We start from the raw sequence: 17,476 nt of genomic DNA, 5'->3' as shown, positions 1-17,476 counted from the left end.
AAAAAGTGATCATAGAATGTCAAAAAATGAAGAGGAACAGCAGAAATTTACCATACAGTCCAAGAAATTGACAAAAATGTCAGAGAATTTAATAAAAAGGGCAGAAAAGAAAATGTTCAAAAAGTAACCTAAAATATCCAAAAACAAAAGAAAGGCATATTTTTCGAATTGCCCAAAAAAGTTAGAAAATCTATTTTAAAAAAAAGGCAGAAATGAAAACATTCAAACTATTCAAAAACTATATACAAAAAAAATCACAAAAACTTCCATATAATATAATTTGGTGGCAAAAAAGTCCAAAAATAGCCATAAAGTGTCCAGAAAAAGACGTAGAGAGGCAGAAAATGACCATAATATGTCCATAAAATTGCCAAAAATTACACACACACACACACAATAAAAATACATTAAAAAATCCCAAAACTAAAGACAAAAGGTAGAAGAAAACGTATGTCAAAGTATTAAATGCTGCATATTTTTGTGTCGTTTGTGGTGCAGCTCTACTCAGCTCTACTCAGCCCTCAATAGAGTATTAGGCTAACACTAACACACTGTTTCCTTCGTCACAATCTTCAAACGTTTTGCGGCTCCAGACACATTTTTGGTTATTGATTTGGCCTAAAATGGCTCTTTTGACAGGAAAGGTTGCTGACCCCTGGCATAAACCTTTGCTAACCCAAAACCTAATCCTAATTTACACTAAACTAAACTCTAACTTTATGAAAGATTATTGATGGGCAAATTTAACAGTTAAGAGCTTTGTCTGAATACTTTTGTCCTCACATCATATTGCAAAAAAAACAACTTTCAAACGAACACAATGCAAGTGAATAATTCATTGATTCATTCATTCTTTGTGTCAACTTTTTTAACTCATTAGGAGACATTTCCCCCTTTGGGAAGCGGGCGGAGGTTGGGGGTAATTAAAAGGCATAATTATGTATGTTGGTTGATGACAACAGAGTATTTAAAAGCCCCGTAGGGTCAGCAAAAAAGCAATCATGACGCACACATTAATCACACTTAGTTTGTCTTTGATTAGATTCAACGCTCACAAAAAAGTGATGACATAGAATAAACGCAAGACCCGCGCGCCTGCTTGCTAATTCATCAAATTTCCTTTCTCGTGTGATTAATAGACATCATTTACGCTGCATTTTGGTATTTATTAAACAATTCAAACAGCACACACTGATTTGTGCTTGAGGAATTAATTTTGTACAATAAATTAAAACAACATAGTTTTTTTTTTAATTTAAGTACTCACTTTGAATATTCAGTACAATTGTGAAAGCAAAAAACAACAACTTCTAAAATGAGCAACAACAGTATAATTAAACGATACAAAAATGTAACATTTCTTTTACTCTCTTTGAGGGATTAAATTTAGTACAGCATAATAAAAATAATAAAATGAAAGTATTCCCTTGATATTCCTTGGATTAAAATAAATGCATATGCTAAAAAAAATATATATATATTTTTTTAATTAAATAATTATTAGAGCTATTTCTTTCCTATTTTTGTAGGATTAAAATTAGTAAAATATATACAAGATATTAAAAATAAATAAATAATACAATAATATAAATTTTGTTAATATACAAAAACAAATACATTAGTTCATTGGAGGAAAAAAATAGAGTACAAAGAGAAATTACAACTACTAAAATTAAAAAAAATATAAATATAGTACGGAGTCAAGTCTCCTTGTACGAATCAAATGACGGAAGTACAATGATGAAAAATTTTCTCTCAATAAAATATTAATGTGTTGCTTTTGAGGGATTAAAATAATAAACAACAGATATGAAAATAAATGATTAATGAATTAATATAATTAAAAAAAAAATGAAATCATACAAATGAAAGTATGCCTTGCAGGCTCAAGTTTTATTGCAAGAAAATAAAAAATATTTAAACAAATTCATAAAAAACATTTAATTATATTTTATATATTATATTATTTTATTATATATTTTTAATTTCTTATATTTCATTTGAGAGATTAAAATTGGCACAATAAACAAAACATACGAAAAACCACTTAAGAATATACAAACAAAGTATTCCCCTGAAGGATTCAAATTAATATAAGGAATTAAATTATTTTAGTAAAATATGAAGAATTGAAATAAGTACAAAAATGGAAATCACCACAATGAATAAAACATGGAAAAAGTCATCAATACATTAATATTTTTCTGAATAAAAACATACACAATTAAGCATTCCCTAGAGTTTATTAGAATTAGGAATTGGAACAAGAAATGTAAAAGCAATAAATACAATTAAACCTATGAGGGATTATGTAGCACGATAAAAATCAAAAAATTGGAATAAAATAAATATGAAATTTTACATTTTACTTTTGCTTTTGAATATAATTTATTTATTTATTTTTTATTTATTTTGAAATTATTTTTGATGACCAACTTGTTTATGAACAAAGGGCTTTGATTTGGATTTCCTGGGAGGTTTGACATGAGGTAGCAACTGGGTAAAGACGATTTTCACTCGGACTTGATTCCATCTGTAATTAATGTCAGTAAGAAAGAGATGTGTGCGAGCGTGCGAACGACTCACTTGAGCGAGCGAGCGAGAGAGAGAGAGCGAGCCTGCAGGTGAGGTTTAGGGCGGCTAGACAGGCACTGGCCTGGTGTTGCACAACCACAGCAGCAGTTTGGAGGCAGACGAGCAGCTGCTGGAGACACGAGCAGGAGGACGGAGAGGAAGAGGGGGAGGACACGCAGGACCAGGGAGACACACCACAAGGATGTGGCGAAGGGGAGGGGGGAGAAAAAGGATGCAAGAAATGTTAAACAGCAGTTGATGTGCACAATATGAGCGGAGGAAATGAAAGGATGGACAGATGGCAGGCAGAGGGGAACGAAGATAGGTTTTGAGGTGAAAAAAGAAAGGATGACCGAATGGAGGAAAAGACGTGAAACGGGGAAGAAGAGAGGTGTACAAAAAGGACAGTGTCAGACAAACAGGAAGGAGGAGAGGAATGGGGAGCAGGAATAAATAATTAGAATACAGAGGGAAGGTGGCGTAGAAAAGAGGATAAAGAATGAGAGGATGGAGGGATGAATGAAGGAGGTAAAGAAAGAGGACGTTAGAAAGACAGAAGAATACACAGGTGGGGGTGCATGCAAAGGAAAAGGAGGAAAAGGGTAAAAAAGAAAGGAGGATAAAGTAGGGGAGGGGGGAAAACAAGGTTAAAGTTCACACACAATCAACCAATCAGAGAGCAGATGTGTACTTGCATTGGCCAGCTTGTGAGCTACTCGTGTGCTACGTAGGCACACGGGTCCTGTTACAAACAATCATCATGCAAACTTGAGATCAACTTGGGAGATGCAAATTAGATTGAAAAAAATAAAATAAATCAAAAGCCAATATTAGATACAGTATATACGCTTTTCTACAAAAACAGTTTGATAACAAAAGCTTGGGAGCGGCGAATTGAGAAAAGAAGAAATGTGAATTTCAACAATGAAAACGGTTGGAGCATGACTTTAGATAAAAACTTGTGAGCATGATATGAATACAAATTTGGAAGAGTGAATTGAATTGAATTTTCATTTAGCACAAATTCAGGCAAACCTCTATAGCGTGAATTTGCGTGAACAAAAGCACAAATTGAATTTAATGTAGGTGCAAATTCAGGAACCAAAAACTTAAGATGCTGTATGTATGTTCTTTAAGTCAATTTTGTAATTTTTTTGTTGCCTTGTGTATGAAATGTGCTATACAAATAAACTTGCCTTGCCTTAAGAAAAAGAAAAAAATAATACTTAGAGCATAATTTTAGATAACAAACATGTTTGAACACGCGTTAAGACCGCTTAAAAAATCTAGGCATGAGTTTAGAAGTAAAAAAAACATTTTAAGAGCAAATTTAGCTAAAAATGCTTGAATGTGAATTTAGATTTTAAAAAGAGAAGCAAAGAATTTAAACCTTCAACCCATCTGCCCCTTTTTTTTGGGGGGGGGGGGGGCGTTGTTGATGTTTCAAATGAGATGTGACTGGTGAAATCTGTTGTAATAATAATAATAATAAAAACATTTTTTTTACAAAACACAAATATCTAAGAGCAACTTTAGACAACAACATATTCAGCGCCAGAATTTAGATAACAAAAGTGTATCAAATTCAAAATAACTTTTTAAGTGCAACTTTCGATGCAAACTTTGAGGGTTCATTCCGAAAAAAATTAAAAATAAGATAAATCAAGTGCAAATTAAGATAACAAAAAGTTGCTCCTTCTCAGTATTTTAGTGTTGAAATCGGCGGCATAATGCTTGAGTGAAACAGCTGTGGTGTGTGTATTAGTGTGTGTGTGGCCTGTTACAATTGGCAGCTAGGCCAACATTTCCTGTTAGGATATTTTTCTCTTTGTTTTTGTTTATGTCTGCGAGACATTGTTATCCACACGCACACACACGCACACACACAGACGCTCGAAACACTGCTCGAGACAAAAAGGGCAAACATGCCTTTTGCAGCTAAACATATCCAAACAATATTTAGAAAATGTCAAATGTTTTTAATTAAGATCACAACTGATTCCCTGCGTGGGTTTTCACAATAAAAGGGGAAATAAAAACAACTTGTGTGGGCACTGACTGGTCAGCAAGGAACATCTGCAGGAAGTTGGAACAACAAAAACACCAATTTCCTGACATGAATCCAAGAAAACAAATGCCAGTTGAAGGTCCTACAAGCGTGTATCTACCAGACCATTCACCAAAGTCCACAAATCCCCCCCAAAAATCCAAAATCTTAAATCCATGTCCTTAAAACAAAGACCTCATTACATTCAAATCCATAAGATTAAGACCTTAAATCTATGAAGTTCCCCACAGACCCCAAACCCTGTCTTCCAATGCAACACAAAGCCTTAAAGATAATACCTTGAATCCAAGTCCTAGAACCCAGGTCTGTAAAATAAATGCTTTAAAAGTAAACATTAAAATCTAAGTCCTAAAACTAAGACCTTAACTACCTTGGCCAAATCCAAATTCTTTACACTAAAACCTGTAATCCAAGAATTTAGTCCAATTTCTTAAAACCATGACCTTAAATCCAAGTCTTCATATCAGAGTACTTAAAACTACACCCTGAAAAGTTAGACCATAAATCCAAGACCCTAAAGCAAAAATCTTAAAATCCAAGTATATAGATGAGAACAAAAACCTATAATCCACATCCATAAATGAATACATTAAATCTAAGACCTTCAAACAATGACCTTCAAGCCAAGTCCACAAATTCAAGATCTAAATCCAAAGACCTTGAATCAAAAACCTTAAAGCTAAGGCCTAATATTAAATAATATAAATATAAATATAAATATAAATATAAATATAAATATAAATATAAATATAAATATAAATATAAATATAAATATAAATATAAATATAAATACAGGTCTGTCACACCAAGAGTTAAATTCAAGTCCTTAAATCCTTAAAACCAAGTCCTGAAAGACTAAGAGATTAAAATACTCAAATCCACGATCATAAAACCAAAGCCGTGAACAGAGTTTGTCCTTCAAATCAAATCTTTACCTTCTGGTGTACCAGACTTGTCCACTGGGAGGCAGTCATGCAGACTCAAACAAAGTAAAAGGAAGAAGAATAAGATTTATTTTTCTACAAATACTACTGTAAAGGCTTCTTAACACTGCACTTTGTTTTCTTGGTGCTTGCTGTGGTGCAGAGCGCAAGGGCAACAGCGCCCCGGTGCAAGCGTGCCCATATTTGGTAGTACAGGAAGTAACAGGGATGCGTTTCCAGCTGGTTTACGGAAATTATGCATTCACTGTGGCAAAATAAAGCTCCTCAACTGAGAGGAGGAGACGAGCAGCAGCAATAAATAAAAAAATAAAAAATAAAATAAAAAGCTACTCCGATTGCAGGTGTATTAAACAATGTCTCATTATGTAATCTACCTATTCCTCCATTTTGTCAATGAAGTTTAGAGTACAAGTCAGACAAGAGAGCACTCTGATATCATCCCGCCAGCCCTTCTCCTATTGAATGTGCCTTCTGACGCCACCGCGGCGCTGCGGGGCACTACCCCGTCATTGCACCCTCGTATCAAACACACATTGAATGGGTTCATCGATGGTGCTCTGTGCATTGCTAAGTGCAGTGTGAAAAGGCCTTAAGTCACCTTAAGTTTTAATATTTGTAATATTAGTTTAAAAAAATGCCTGTGACTGTGAGTAGTTGCTCCACCATGGCTATAGATGCTAACATTTAGCATATTAATGGTGTTTTCCATTATACGTTAGCATTAGTGGCTATTCTTAAGGAAATGTTTTCTGTTTTTTCAGTCTGAATGTGGCGTTTTGCAATTTGAAAATATGGTGCATGGAGGAGCACCAAAGCTATGATGAGCTTGCTTTCTATTGTTGTATTTACACATAACATCAATGCTGCGTACGGCCACACAAATAATGATTTAGTAATAAAACATGACTTTTCTCCACATTACATCTGCTATGTGCTTAACTGCTTGTCTGGGATTCGAAAGCTGCACATGTACTAAGATTTATTTCCCTTGTCAATAAATGGCTGTGCCTCGCACCCCGATAGCATCTTTCCATCATGGCACATGACGTGTTCTTATAATGCTACAACATGCAATTCAAACCAAGATCTATGTTGCCTTCAAAGTGTCTCTTTTTATTTTATTTATTTGACTGAGTACATTTTAAAGGCATTTTGTCAAAATAATGCAGAAGATTTATACAGTCTATGGTCACTCATTTAGTCTTATGTTGATGTGCTGCAGCTATAATTATTGTATCAATTCATGTAGTTTTCATTTCTCTGCGTGTCCTCGGTGTTCAAAAATATTTTTCTATGGATCGATCACAATAAAAAAAAAATCATACATACAGTACGTATAATAATTATTGCTGATGGGTTTCAATGATAAATATGGAGATATATGTGACAAATTATATATAGCGTGTAATTGGTCTACAAAGTAGAAATCCTAATGTAAATAATATATATAATGAACAAAAGTATTGGGACACAAAGCGGTAATCATAGGAGAATAAAACTTTTTTTTCTTCTTTTTTTAGAAAAATATGGCATATTTGACTGAGGAGTAAAAAGTCCTAATCTTGAGAGGGGAAAAAAACGTTTTTCAAGGCAAACACTTTTATTTTATTTTATTTATTTTTTTTTAACAAAAAGTCATAAACTTTAGATTTTTTAATTTTACAAGGTCATTTTTTTCAGATAGAAAAAAAACAGATTCTTTTTTTTCTAGAAAGACTGTCTAAACAAAACAACTTTGTAATTTTATGAAATATATATATTTTTAGAGAGAATTTAATTATTATTCAGCTATGTTTATTTGACAAAAGTGATATTTTTTGGGGACAAAAAATTGTACGGACAAAAATAAATATAAGAATACTGTCTTATTTTTAAGGAAAACTAAAGCAATAGAGTATAAAAAAGCGTTATATATATTTTTTTCATTTGAAAAAAAAAACGTTTTAAATACTAAATATAGGGGTTAAATACAGAAACAGTTTTGTGTAATTTTGCAATAATGTCAAAATTTTACCAGGTCATATTTGTTCAGCATTTTTCTAATGAAATGGTCAATTTTCTAATTAAATAGTCATGATAGGTTAGGAGGCGGCGCATGGCAGTACCACTACGAAGGCTCATATCGCATCGCAGTTTTTGAGTTGTTTTGAGTTTGGCCACCAAATGAAGTGATGATTAGCAAAACTGCTCCACAAAGAAAAAAAGTTATTTCGAGTCTTGCGTCACTTTTAGTGTCGAGTGCAGTGTGGCACTTACTTGAGCACGTGCGTGGAGCCATTGATGCGCGTGGCGGCGCAGGGCGCGCGCGGGCCCACCAGCACGGAGGGCCGGCGGTAGCGCTTGCGGCCGCAACACAGGATGCTGAGGAAGGCACGGCGGAAGGACTTGTTGAGGAAGGCGTAGAGGATGGGGTTAAGCATGGAGTTGATGTAGCCTAGCCACAGGCAGGCGGCCCACAGCTGGTCGGGCACCGTGTAGCCGATGAAAGGGTCCACCACGTTGGTGACGAAGAAGGGCGCCCAGCACAGGCAGAAGCAGCCCATGATGACGCACAGCGTCTTGGCAGCCTTGGTCTCCACGCGCATGCGATGGTTGCGCTGCTGGTCGGCCGGGTCCGACGACGACGAGGCGCCGCCCGCCCGCTGCAGAATGCCGATCTGGACGGCGTGCGCCTGCGCCGTCACGTAGATCCGCTGGTAGGCCAGCACCATCAGCGCCAGCGGGATGTAGAAGGCCACCACCGAGCATGTCACCGCGTACGGCTTGTTCACCAGGAACACGCACGACGTGGAGTTGCTGCCCTCCGTGTGGCGACGCTCGTCGATCTGCGGCAAACACGGCACACAACCGTTAGCGGGACTTTGGAAGAAAGACAAAAATGAAACGTGGTGAAGCAGCATGTGGTTCATTGTCCAAGGTATGCCAACAAACAATTTTGAAAGTAGGTAAAGTAAAAATCCTGAAATCGTTTGGCTTGAGCCACAGGTGCTTCTACTCAACAGGTGGAGACGAGCTCGTACCTGCTTGAGTAGAAGCCCCCGTGGTTAAGCATATCTGTGGCAGGGTTTTTAATTCCTGGACCTGGATTCCCCAACCCCGGCTGCCAGACAATCACGGCTTCTCAGTGAGCCACAATATTATTGGTCATTCTTGGCAGAGGGTAAAGAATATATACCTGTGAGTATTTATATTTTTCTACATTATGATTTAGCTACATATGTTACTTCTCTGTTTGTGTTAAAATATCTTTTTTTGTGTGTTTCATTTCAATGGACATTGTGCTGATTCACTTAATAGCAGATTTTTTTGAAAAAAAAAAAAGGGTTAGGGTTATATTTTAAAATATTTTCATGGAAAATTATTTTTTAATTATTATTATTATTTTTTTACTATATTTGTAAAGGGCATCATTTATAAGTGGATTGCTGCCATTAGGGGGCCGGTCCAGTCCCTATCTCCTGTAAATAGCCATATATACTGTACAGAGTGCCAGTCAAAACTCATTAGTAAGTAACGAGTTTACAGTAATATTAGTCGTTGCTCCATTGTTTGTGTTCATATGTCAAACCACTCTGACACTGATGCTATTCGTTAGCTTCCATCCATCCATCCATCCATTTTCTGTACCGCTTGTCCTCACAAGGGTCGCGGGGGTTGCTGGAGCCTATCCCAGCTGGCTTCGGGTAGTAGGCGGGGTACACCCTGAACTGGTTGCCAGCCAATCGCAGGGCACACAGAGACAAATAACCATACTCACAATCACACCTATGGACAATTTGGAGTGTCCAATTCACCTGCCATGCATGTTTTTGGAATGTGGGAGGAAACCGGAGTACCCGGAGAAAACCCACGCAAGCACGGGGAGAACATGCAAACTCCACCCAGGAAGGCCGAAGCCCGGACTCGATCTTACAACCTTTGCACTGGGAGGCGGATATTCGTTAGCTTGTCTATGATATTTTGCATTGTTTATTAGCTATGAGCTAAGCAGACTCTCCCAAGGAAAAGCTGTGTGGTTGTTTTAAATATGAGTAACTGTCTTTGTTTTGTGTTTAGCTTGACAGTAAACTTCAACAAGGAGTGTCAATAAACATCTTGAAGCCTCTTTTTGGGAGTTTTGTATCTGCCAAACTCTTCGGAAGTGAGTTGAGTTCACTGACACCTTTCATATGTCAAACGTTTGCACACATCAAAGCAAAAAATAAATAAATCGCCCCAAAGATGGCTACTATCTATAAAACCTTGTAATTCGGGTCACTCAAGGCATCACAATAAGTGGAAACAATTGAAGCTTGTTCAAGTGTGACAGCAGTTTAGCCTCTGACAGCTAGAGTGGGCTAAAACATGTTTTGGGTCATTTTTAAACTGAAGACGATGGCAGTACCTCAGTTGTGGATAATAGTGCAAGCAATATGATCCAATATCAATATCCAAGTCCAAAAAGTATTGTTTGGCATAATTCCCCAAATCTGAGGAAAACCATATTTTCTGTAAGAACAAGTATCTATAACAAGTAAATATCTTTGTATAAAGAAAGTAAATAAGTTAAAATAGATTCAAATAGAGTTCGCTCAAGCAATATTATTCAAGTTCACGTATGTGTAGGCAAACACATCAGATCAAGCTGTTTCCAGCAAAACATTTATTGACAGCAATGCAAACGAAGTAAGACCGCCTGGCTAGTGGAATTCCTCCGGAACCGAGTCGCTGTCAGAACTCAACACTTTTAATTGGAGCCTCAGAGAGAACTAAAGTTACAAACCGCGCAAAACTTCTCTTTGTGTGTGTGTATGTGTGCGCGGTGCCAAATTGGACCGCAAGAAGGGTCACAGAGCGAGGGCAACTGAGGGCGAGCGAGGTTAATGAAGGCTGGGGAGTCAGTCGCTCTCAGGCCTGACGAGATGACGCCTGCCTTGCCTTCCATTCAAGCAACAACATATGACACTAAATACAAAATAGCTTCTTTAAAAGGCCTTTTGGAGACTATTTTGTAACTAAAGGACTGACAGGGATTTATTTATTGTTTGTGTTGCTATTGTGCAACAACTCAACATGCAGTTTTGGTAGTTGCCTCTGGGGCAAATCATAAATTAACGGGGATAATGTATTTTTTTTAAATGACAAAAATCACACAAAAAACAAAAACATTTTAAAGAGTAAAACTAATTTTTTCTGCCATTTCTTATGAGCTGAATTCTATGTTCACAAAAGGCCTGTTTCTATCAAAAACTATTAACAAATGGGTCTAAATCTGAGTTAATGAGCACTTTTCTTTTGCCGAGATCATCTTTAGGCTGCCCTCAATAAAAGGCCACTCTAAAACTTTTATTTTTACTGTATTGGTGGGGAAGGAAGGGAACAGAGCAGGCGCCAATTTTTTTCTGTGAAAAAAAGGCGGAGCTATGCAAAACAAAAAGTAAATTTGTCTTTTGTAACAATTTGCCCCAAAATATATTTACAATAGCCTTTTTGTTTGACCACCATTTATGACTCAAACATCTTCTAAGTAGTAGATTAATACAGTAGATTAATACCTTAGCTGTTCATAAAGGGTACGCCTGCAAATCTGAAGCCAATAGTTTTCAGACTAGATTCGATTTTGAATTTCCCGCCCTCTATCTGCAGATGTGACTTCATGTGTGCATTGTGTAGTTTCGTTTTTCAGCCACAGGTGGCAGTAGTGATTCAAAATTACATTTTCTGCGTTCAGCAGTTTTAAGAGAAAACTGAATAGAGTAGCGTTTTTCTTTAAATCACAATTTTTTTCTTTTTTAGAAAATTTAATAATCTCACGTGAATAGCATTGTTGCAATAGAATGATAATAATTTTTTTCGGGATTAAGAAAAAGTCAGAATTTTACTTAAGTCGTAAAAATGTCAGATATTTCAGCAAATTTGAAAATGTATGAAAATAAAGTAGCATTTTTTTTTTCAAGACAATCAGTTGTAAAGTTATGAGACGTGGACACTGACAACGTGGTCGATGCCGATGGTGTTCCATCCTTGCATGATGGGGAGGAAGGAGATGAATGCGGGGATCACCCAGCAGCCGCCGAGCATCAGCGCCACGCGCATGGGTGTCATTTTGTTGCTGTAAACCAGAGGCTGGCAGCAGATGGCGTAGTACCTGCACACAAACACTTCATAGAGTTAGATTCTTTTTTTTTTTTTTTAATGAGTGTATCACACACGACATACAAATATCAGGAGGCAAGCAACAAAGATTAATAAAAAAAAATGTTTTTTTAAAAGCTCAGCTTTTGTTTCCTGGTTATGCATGTTTGTTGCTAGGCAGAGTTCAGGCTATGGAACAACACATTACAACTGCGCTGTATTAAATTTATAAACAAAATCTTTGAAAATCATGCTGGATGTGGTGTCCCTAATGCAGACTCACCACTAAACATTTGCTTCCATTAAGGATTGTGTTGTCTGACGCACCATTTATTGATTTTCAAGTCCATATTTGCACTGACTCCACTTCCTGTTTACGTGTGACAATTGATCAGTATTGATTGAAAACGTAACAGCAGCATGTTGTCTGCTCACTCCTACGACTTTGTTATCCGGCAAGTTAAACACGTTACTAGCATGTCTCTTCACATATAGGCAAGGTGTCAATTACATCTGGACCACATGTAGGCTATATGGAGATCACCACACATAGACTTCACTAAATGTCCACATATACAGGTATGTGGATCAAATCTGGATCACCTACAGACCATATGTGAATCATACCTGGATCAAGTGTAGATTAGATAGAGATAAAAATCTGAATCACATGTAGACAAGTTGGAGATGCAAAAGACTATTTGTGGATCACATCTGGACCACACCTAGATTGTACTTTTGGAAGCTCAAATCTGGACTACATGTAGATTATCAGGGCATCATGTCTATCAAACAAAAGCAAAATATTCTATAATGTGAGAGTCATAAAAACACATTTCACACAATTTGGCGATATATATTTTTTATTGGGCAGCAATGATGAATATGCTGTTAAATGGTATTTTTCATTTTGTCTAATAACTCTAACGCGTATGTGCTCATTTAAGTTAATTTTGTGGTACAACAACTATATCAACATGCCATAAATTGCAGTATTAGTGCAACTAAAAGTAGGGGGAAAAACACATTTGGTTTGTTATGATATGATTTATGATATTTGGCACGTGGCATGTCTTGCTTCTGCTCTTTTGTGGCTCAGCAGCCGCCTTCATTCATTTCGTCATTCCTCCGTTGCTCTTTTTTTTGGATTTTGTGGCACAGCTGTTCACTTCACTTCTTCGCCTTTCTTCTCCGTTTCCCCTCCTGTTGTCTTCTCGCCCCCCCCGACGCTTCCGTTGAACAAGAGAAGATAAGCACGCTGCAGGCAAAACGCTCCATTCTTTTGTGCCTGATTGTGAAAGCCGGCGTACACGAGATGACTTAACGCGTCTCTTCTCGCTTTCCAATTCTTCATTCAACAAAGCGCTCCATCCTCTGTGACAAAACGCTGTGAGGAGCAGCCATGGAGAGAACCCTAAAAGGTCATACCAGAACAACATATAGACAGGATGCATGTCACATATAGATCAAATCTGAGCCAAATGTCCCGAAGAAATGAGCCACAAATACGCCAGCGTGTTGACATCAAGGACGTTTTCTTGTGACCACATACAGTACCCATTAAATTTGGTCCCACTCTAAACAGAATCAAATTTACTTTTGGAAGAGAGTAAAAAATCACTCAAGGGTTGAGGAACAAACCCACAATTTCAGGTTGGTAGACAGCCAATCTACTCCCTGGGCCATGCAGCTCCGACTGTCTGTTAGTATATCGCTCGTCAGATGGAATTTTCGTAAGAATGCCCTTTTGAATATAAGCAAACAGTAGGAGTGGCATAGCTCAGGTGGTAGAGTGGCGTCCCAAGTTGAAGGTTGTGAGCGTGTTCCTCAACCCTTGTGTAACTTAAAAAAACAAAACAAAATTTTTTTTGTTAAAATTTCTTCTTGCAAAATTTACTTGAAAAATCTTTAATAGGTTTTTTCATGGGATAGGCAAATTCTCTCTACACACTAAGAACTACTTTGAGTTAATCTACGCTGAATATTTTACTGTCTTCCAAGTGTAAATTTTACTCTGTTGGGACCAAATAGACGTTGTTTAGAATAACATTTACTCTACAGAATTGACCGTGTAGTTCAACTCTGGATCACTTCTACACTATATGAAAATCAAATCTGGACCTCATGTCGACTACATGTGAATCACATTTGGACCACTATTGAACCAGACTTATTTAACGATCACATTTGGACAAGATGCAGATTGCACCAGGTTTCTTTCTTTTGTTATATTCCTAGAGTAGCGCAGGTAGAAGAGGGAACACAGACCACTCCCGGCCAATCGAAGCGACTCCCCTCATTCCTTTTCAATTCAGCGCAGATAAGAGAACCGCACACGTCTTCATGGCATGTAGATGCACACAGTACATTTAAAAGGAACTGCAAGAATATCTCCACTTGCAGATGTTGTAAAGTTGGCCGCTGTGGCTGCGCACATGGAGATCTCCTTCCACCCTAGATTGTGCGTACGTGTGTGAATAACCTGGTGTTTTTAGCTTGAGCCATTGACTACATAAAAAAAAAAAATCATAGTTCAGTCTTGAATTAATATTCAGATTCAAACACAAGAGAAATAAAGATGTGAACACAGGTCCTCCTAACACCGACGACGAGTTAACCCATCTTACCTCATAACAGAAAGCAAATGCCGTCATAGGATCCGGATAGCGGCAAATGTTTGCAATCCACACATATTGGCCATCGTCACTTCCAGGATTTCTTTCTTTAACGAGTAGATTTCTCCTGTTAATTTAATATTGATCACACTCAAAGTCGACATTTACCAGTGATGACATGTTATGTGCTTTACTGAGAGAAATGAACCATCTGGATATGTGGTTATAGCTATCACGGGAAATTTCCGCTTTACGCTGTTTTAAGTGGGATGAAATTAAAGTGAAATAGAGAGCACTGTTAAACTACTTTGCAGATGAAAAGATGATCGGGATTGGTCCTTCCAAAGCCAGACTCTACCTAGCCCCAAATGCATGCAGAGCATATTTGGAGTGACTTGTAAATACTGTACAGTATGTATAATGCCGCTTATATTTTATGCATATAATAATAATAATAAAAAAAAAACTGTTAAGCCATCAAAAAGTTTTAATTTCCTTTTTGCGGCCAAATGCATTTGAGATGTGATAGCCCCCTGTTAATTGACACACATTTTTTAAACAAGGTTTTCCATTGTGGTAATTTGGTCTAGGAAACAAAAAAAGCCAACAATAAAACAATCAACTTTTGGCTGATTATGAATCAGAAGATGAATTAAAAGCTTAATTTTTGTCTTCAAAGTTGAGGTTAAATCACCATTTTTGACTGACTCAAACTGATCAACTGTTCCTGAACATTCGGGGTGGTATTTTAATTTGGTCAAAGCCATCAAAAAACCCAAAATGGGTCACAATACCGCCCAAGGGTAAGGTATACCTTGCTATGGACCTTTGAAAGATGTATGTGCCAAAACTGAAATGTTTTTCTCAAAACTACGGATTGCAAGTTGGCAACATTAAAATTGCTGTAATTCGCATTATATGTATTAAATATATCACTTTAAAGTGAATTAAGTGTAGAATTAGAATATATGAATACCCTAATTTGCATGTTTTGATCCACGAGGACCATCTAGACTGTATTTGTGAACCATGTCTAAGTGATACATAGCTCTAACCCAGACTTGATCTAGACTCAAAGAGAATGTCTGGATCTCATCATGTACAGTAGACTACAGCAGTGGTCCTCAACCCTGGTCCTCGGGGACCGGTATCCAGCCTGTTTTCCATGTCTCCTACAGCCAAAACAGGTGGGAATCGTTATCAGGCTTCTCCAGAGCTTGCTAATTAGCTGATGATATGAATCACCTGTGTTGGCTGCGGGAGACATGGAAAACAGGCTGGATACCGGTCCCCGAGGACCAGGGTTGAGGACCACTGGACTACAGCATATCCCAAAGGCATCTGGCATCAGTGACGATTACAAGGTGACACATCAGGGCCAAAACATGGATGCTCACTGCGAGACACACAACTTAAAATAATCTCACCAAGGTGCCCCCAAAATGCCCGCAAGCCACTGACTGGACCACGATGCAGCGCTAATTACTGTCCTGTACACAGTTTGACCTGAGGGGGGCAGTCCGTCTCAGCCTCCACCCTTCATTAGGGTTTTTTAGCACCAGTGTCAACAAACAAGGTCACGTAAATAAAGTCAACCGCAGCAGAGTGTAAAAGTTTTTCAGTGCTATGCAGGCGCAACTCCCAAATGACATTAAATTGGGACATTATTAAGCTAGCAGCAGAAAAACAAAGTAGCTAGGCTACATCTTCTGCTTGTCAAACTGCTTCAACATGGTGGTTCGTGCCAATATTACTTTGATTCATTTTTACTGTGGATTACTTTAATTTATTTTGTGCAAAGTGGCAGTTATCATGAATAATTGGTGAGAAACACATTCAAATAATGAAGCAAATGGCAGTGAGAGGGAAGATGTGACAAGATATGATGACGTCAACTGCGGGGGTCCCGTGTGGGCTAATGAAGAAAGATTACTTCACAATGAATTGGGAACAGAAGGTCCCGAGGATGCGGAGGCAGTTGCACGATATCGACTCGCTTTAAGCCCTCTCACCCCCTCAGTCACACCAACCCAATTAACAGTTCATTTCCTGTCTTTACCCCTTATTTTGCTTTTACTTTTTTAAATGTTAGTCAACGATTAATAAAAAAAGCAGCAACTGTGAAGTGACACCGAATTTGGTCAAATCTGACACGGATCAAGAGCAAACTGCTTTTCATTTCCGCTGAATTCCATCATTCCACACGGAGAGAAAAATTCATCCCCAGTGAATGCTTCGGCACTCTGACAGACGTTGCTTCTGACGAGTGTGACAAGAAAGGCCGCCACACAGCCGCATGCCAGATTGCATGGTGACCCATCTGCACTTCAAATCATCACCAGCAATCTCCTACAAAGGCCAAAGAATATATGAAGCCATTTTTACACCAATGAAAACCCTTCTCAGGTGTCTTACGGGTCAAAATAGCCAAATGGTTAAGAATTGAAGTACTTTTGTCAACCTCTCTAAACGGCATTCTTGAAATAAGACTCTGTCCCTTTCTGTCCCAGGCAAATGAGAATTATGGGCATACATAGCCTTTGATTTGACTTAGCATAAATTATTTTGATTTGTTTGTGTGATCATATTTTGATTCATGCTTATATTTTTTGCACAAGTCTGGTTTGGCTTTCTCAGGGGATGAATTTGCTTTTGATTTAGTTGGGCATAAATCCACTTTTGTTTTTTGGCGGCATAAATAAACTTTGATTTCAATGGGAATAAATCAGCTTTTTTTCTTCTTTGCAAATGCATCTTATGAGTTTTATTTTGATATAAATTTTATTTTACCAGATGATCTCGTCGAGATCCAAGATAGCAGTCTGAAATTCCAGACAGACATTCCCCAGTCTCCATAAATTGGCGATCAATTTTTTCTTTAGTGTTTTTTTCTTTTAAGACACTCCACAGAGAAGAGTGTTTTAAACAACCTTGCCAAAACTGAAAGATTAGAAAAAACAAAACACCAATTACATAAATAAAGTTTTATAATCATGAAAAATTCGTCCGCTCAACGTTGGTGGTGTGTCCAGGTACATTTAGCTTTCCATGCCACCATGAGTGGCGCTAGCCACTGCAGTGTAGCTAGCTTGCAAGCTAACAGGCTTCACTCGTCTGCGGCGTCAGTAGCTTAAATAACACAAACGACATTGTACTACTTG

General features: G+C 37.6%; 1 protein-coding gene across 3 annotated transcripts in view; it reads right to left on the bottom strand.

Annotated features, from left to right (window-relative positions):
• Positions 1-17,476, bottom strand: part of htr4 (5-hydroxytryptamine receptor 4) — a 67,760-nt gene that overhangs the window by 6,108 nt on the left and 44,176 nt on the right. Inside the window, exons 5-7 of one of the 3 annotated variants that reach the window (XR_015096037.1) lie at positions 11,560-11,713; positions 7,843-8,411; positions 2,587-2,704 (exon numbers count right to left, since the gene is read on the bottom strand). Coding sequence is in view for 1 of the 3 variants with exons in the window: in XM_086085786.1 (XP_085941912.1) it covers positions 7,843-8,411; positions 11,560-11,713 (723 nt within the window). In the remaining 2 variants the exon portion in view is untranslated. The remainder of the gene's footprint in view (positions 1-2,586; positions 2,705-7,842; positions 8,412-11,559; positions 11,714-17,476) is intronic. The other 2 variants (XR_015096038.1, XM_086085786.1) reach the window with 2 other exon arrangements.

The sequence above is a fragment of the Leptonotus elevatus genome, chromosome 9, assembly GCF_054856555.1.
Source record: "Leptonotus elevatus isolate MCC_2025b chromosome 9, RoL_Lele_1.0, whole genome shotgun sequence".
Classification (NCBI taxonomy): domain Eukaryota; kingdom Metazoa; phylum Chordata; class Actinopteri; order Syngnathiformes; family Syngnathidae; genus Leptonotus; species Leptonotus elevatus.
This window is presented reverse-complemented; position numbering and strand designations above follow the sequence as displayed.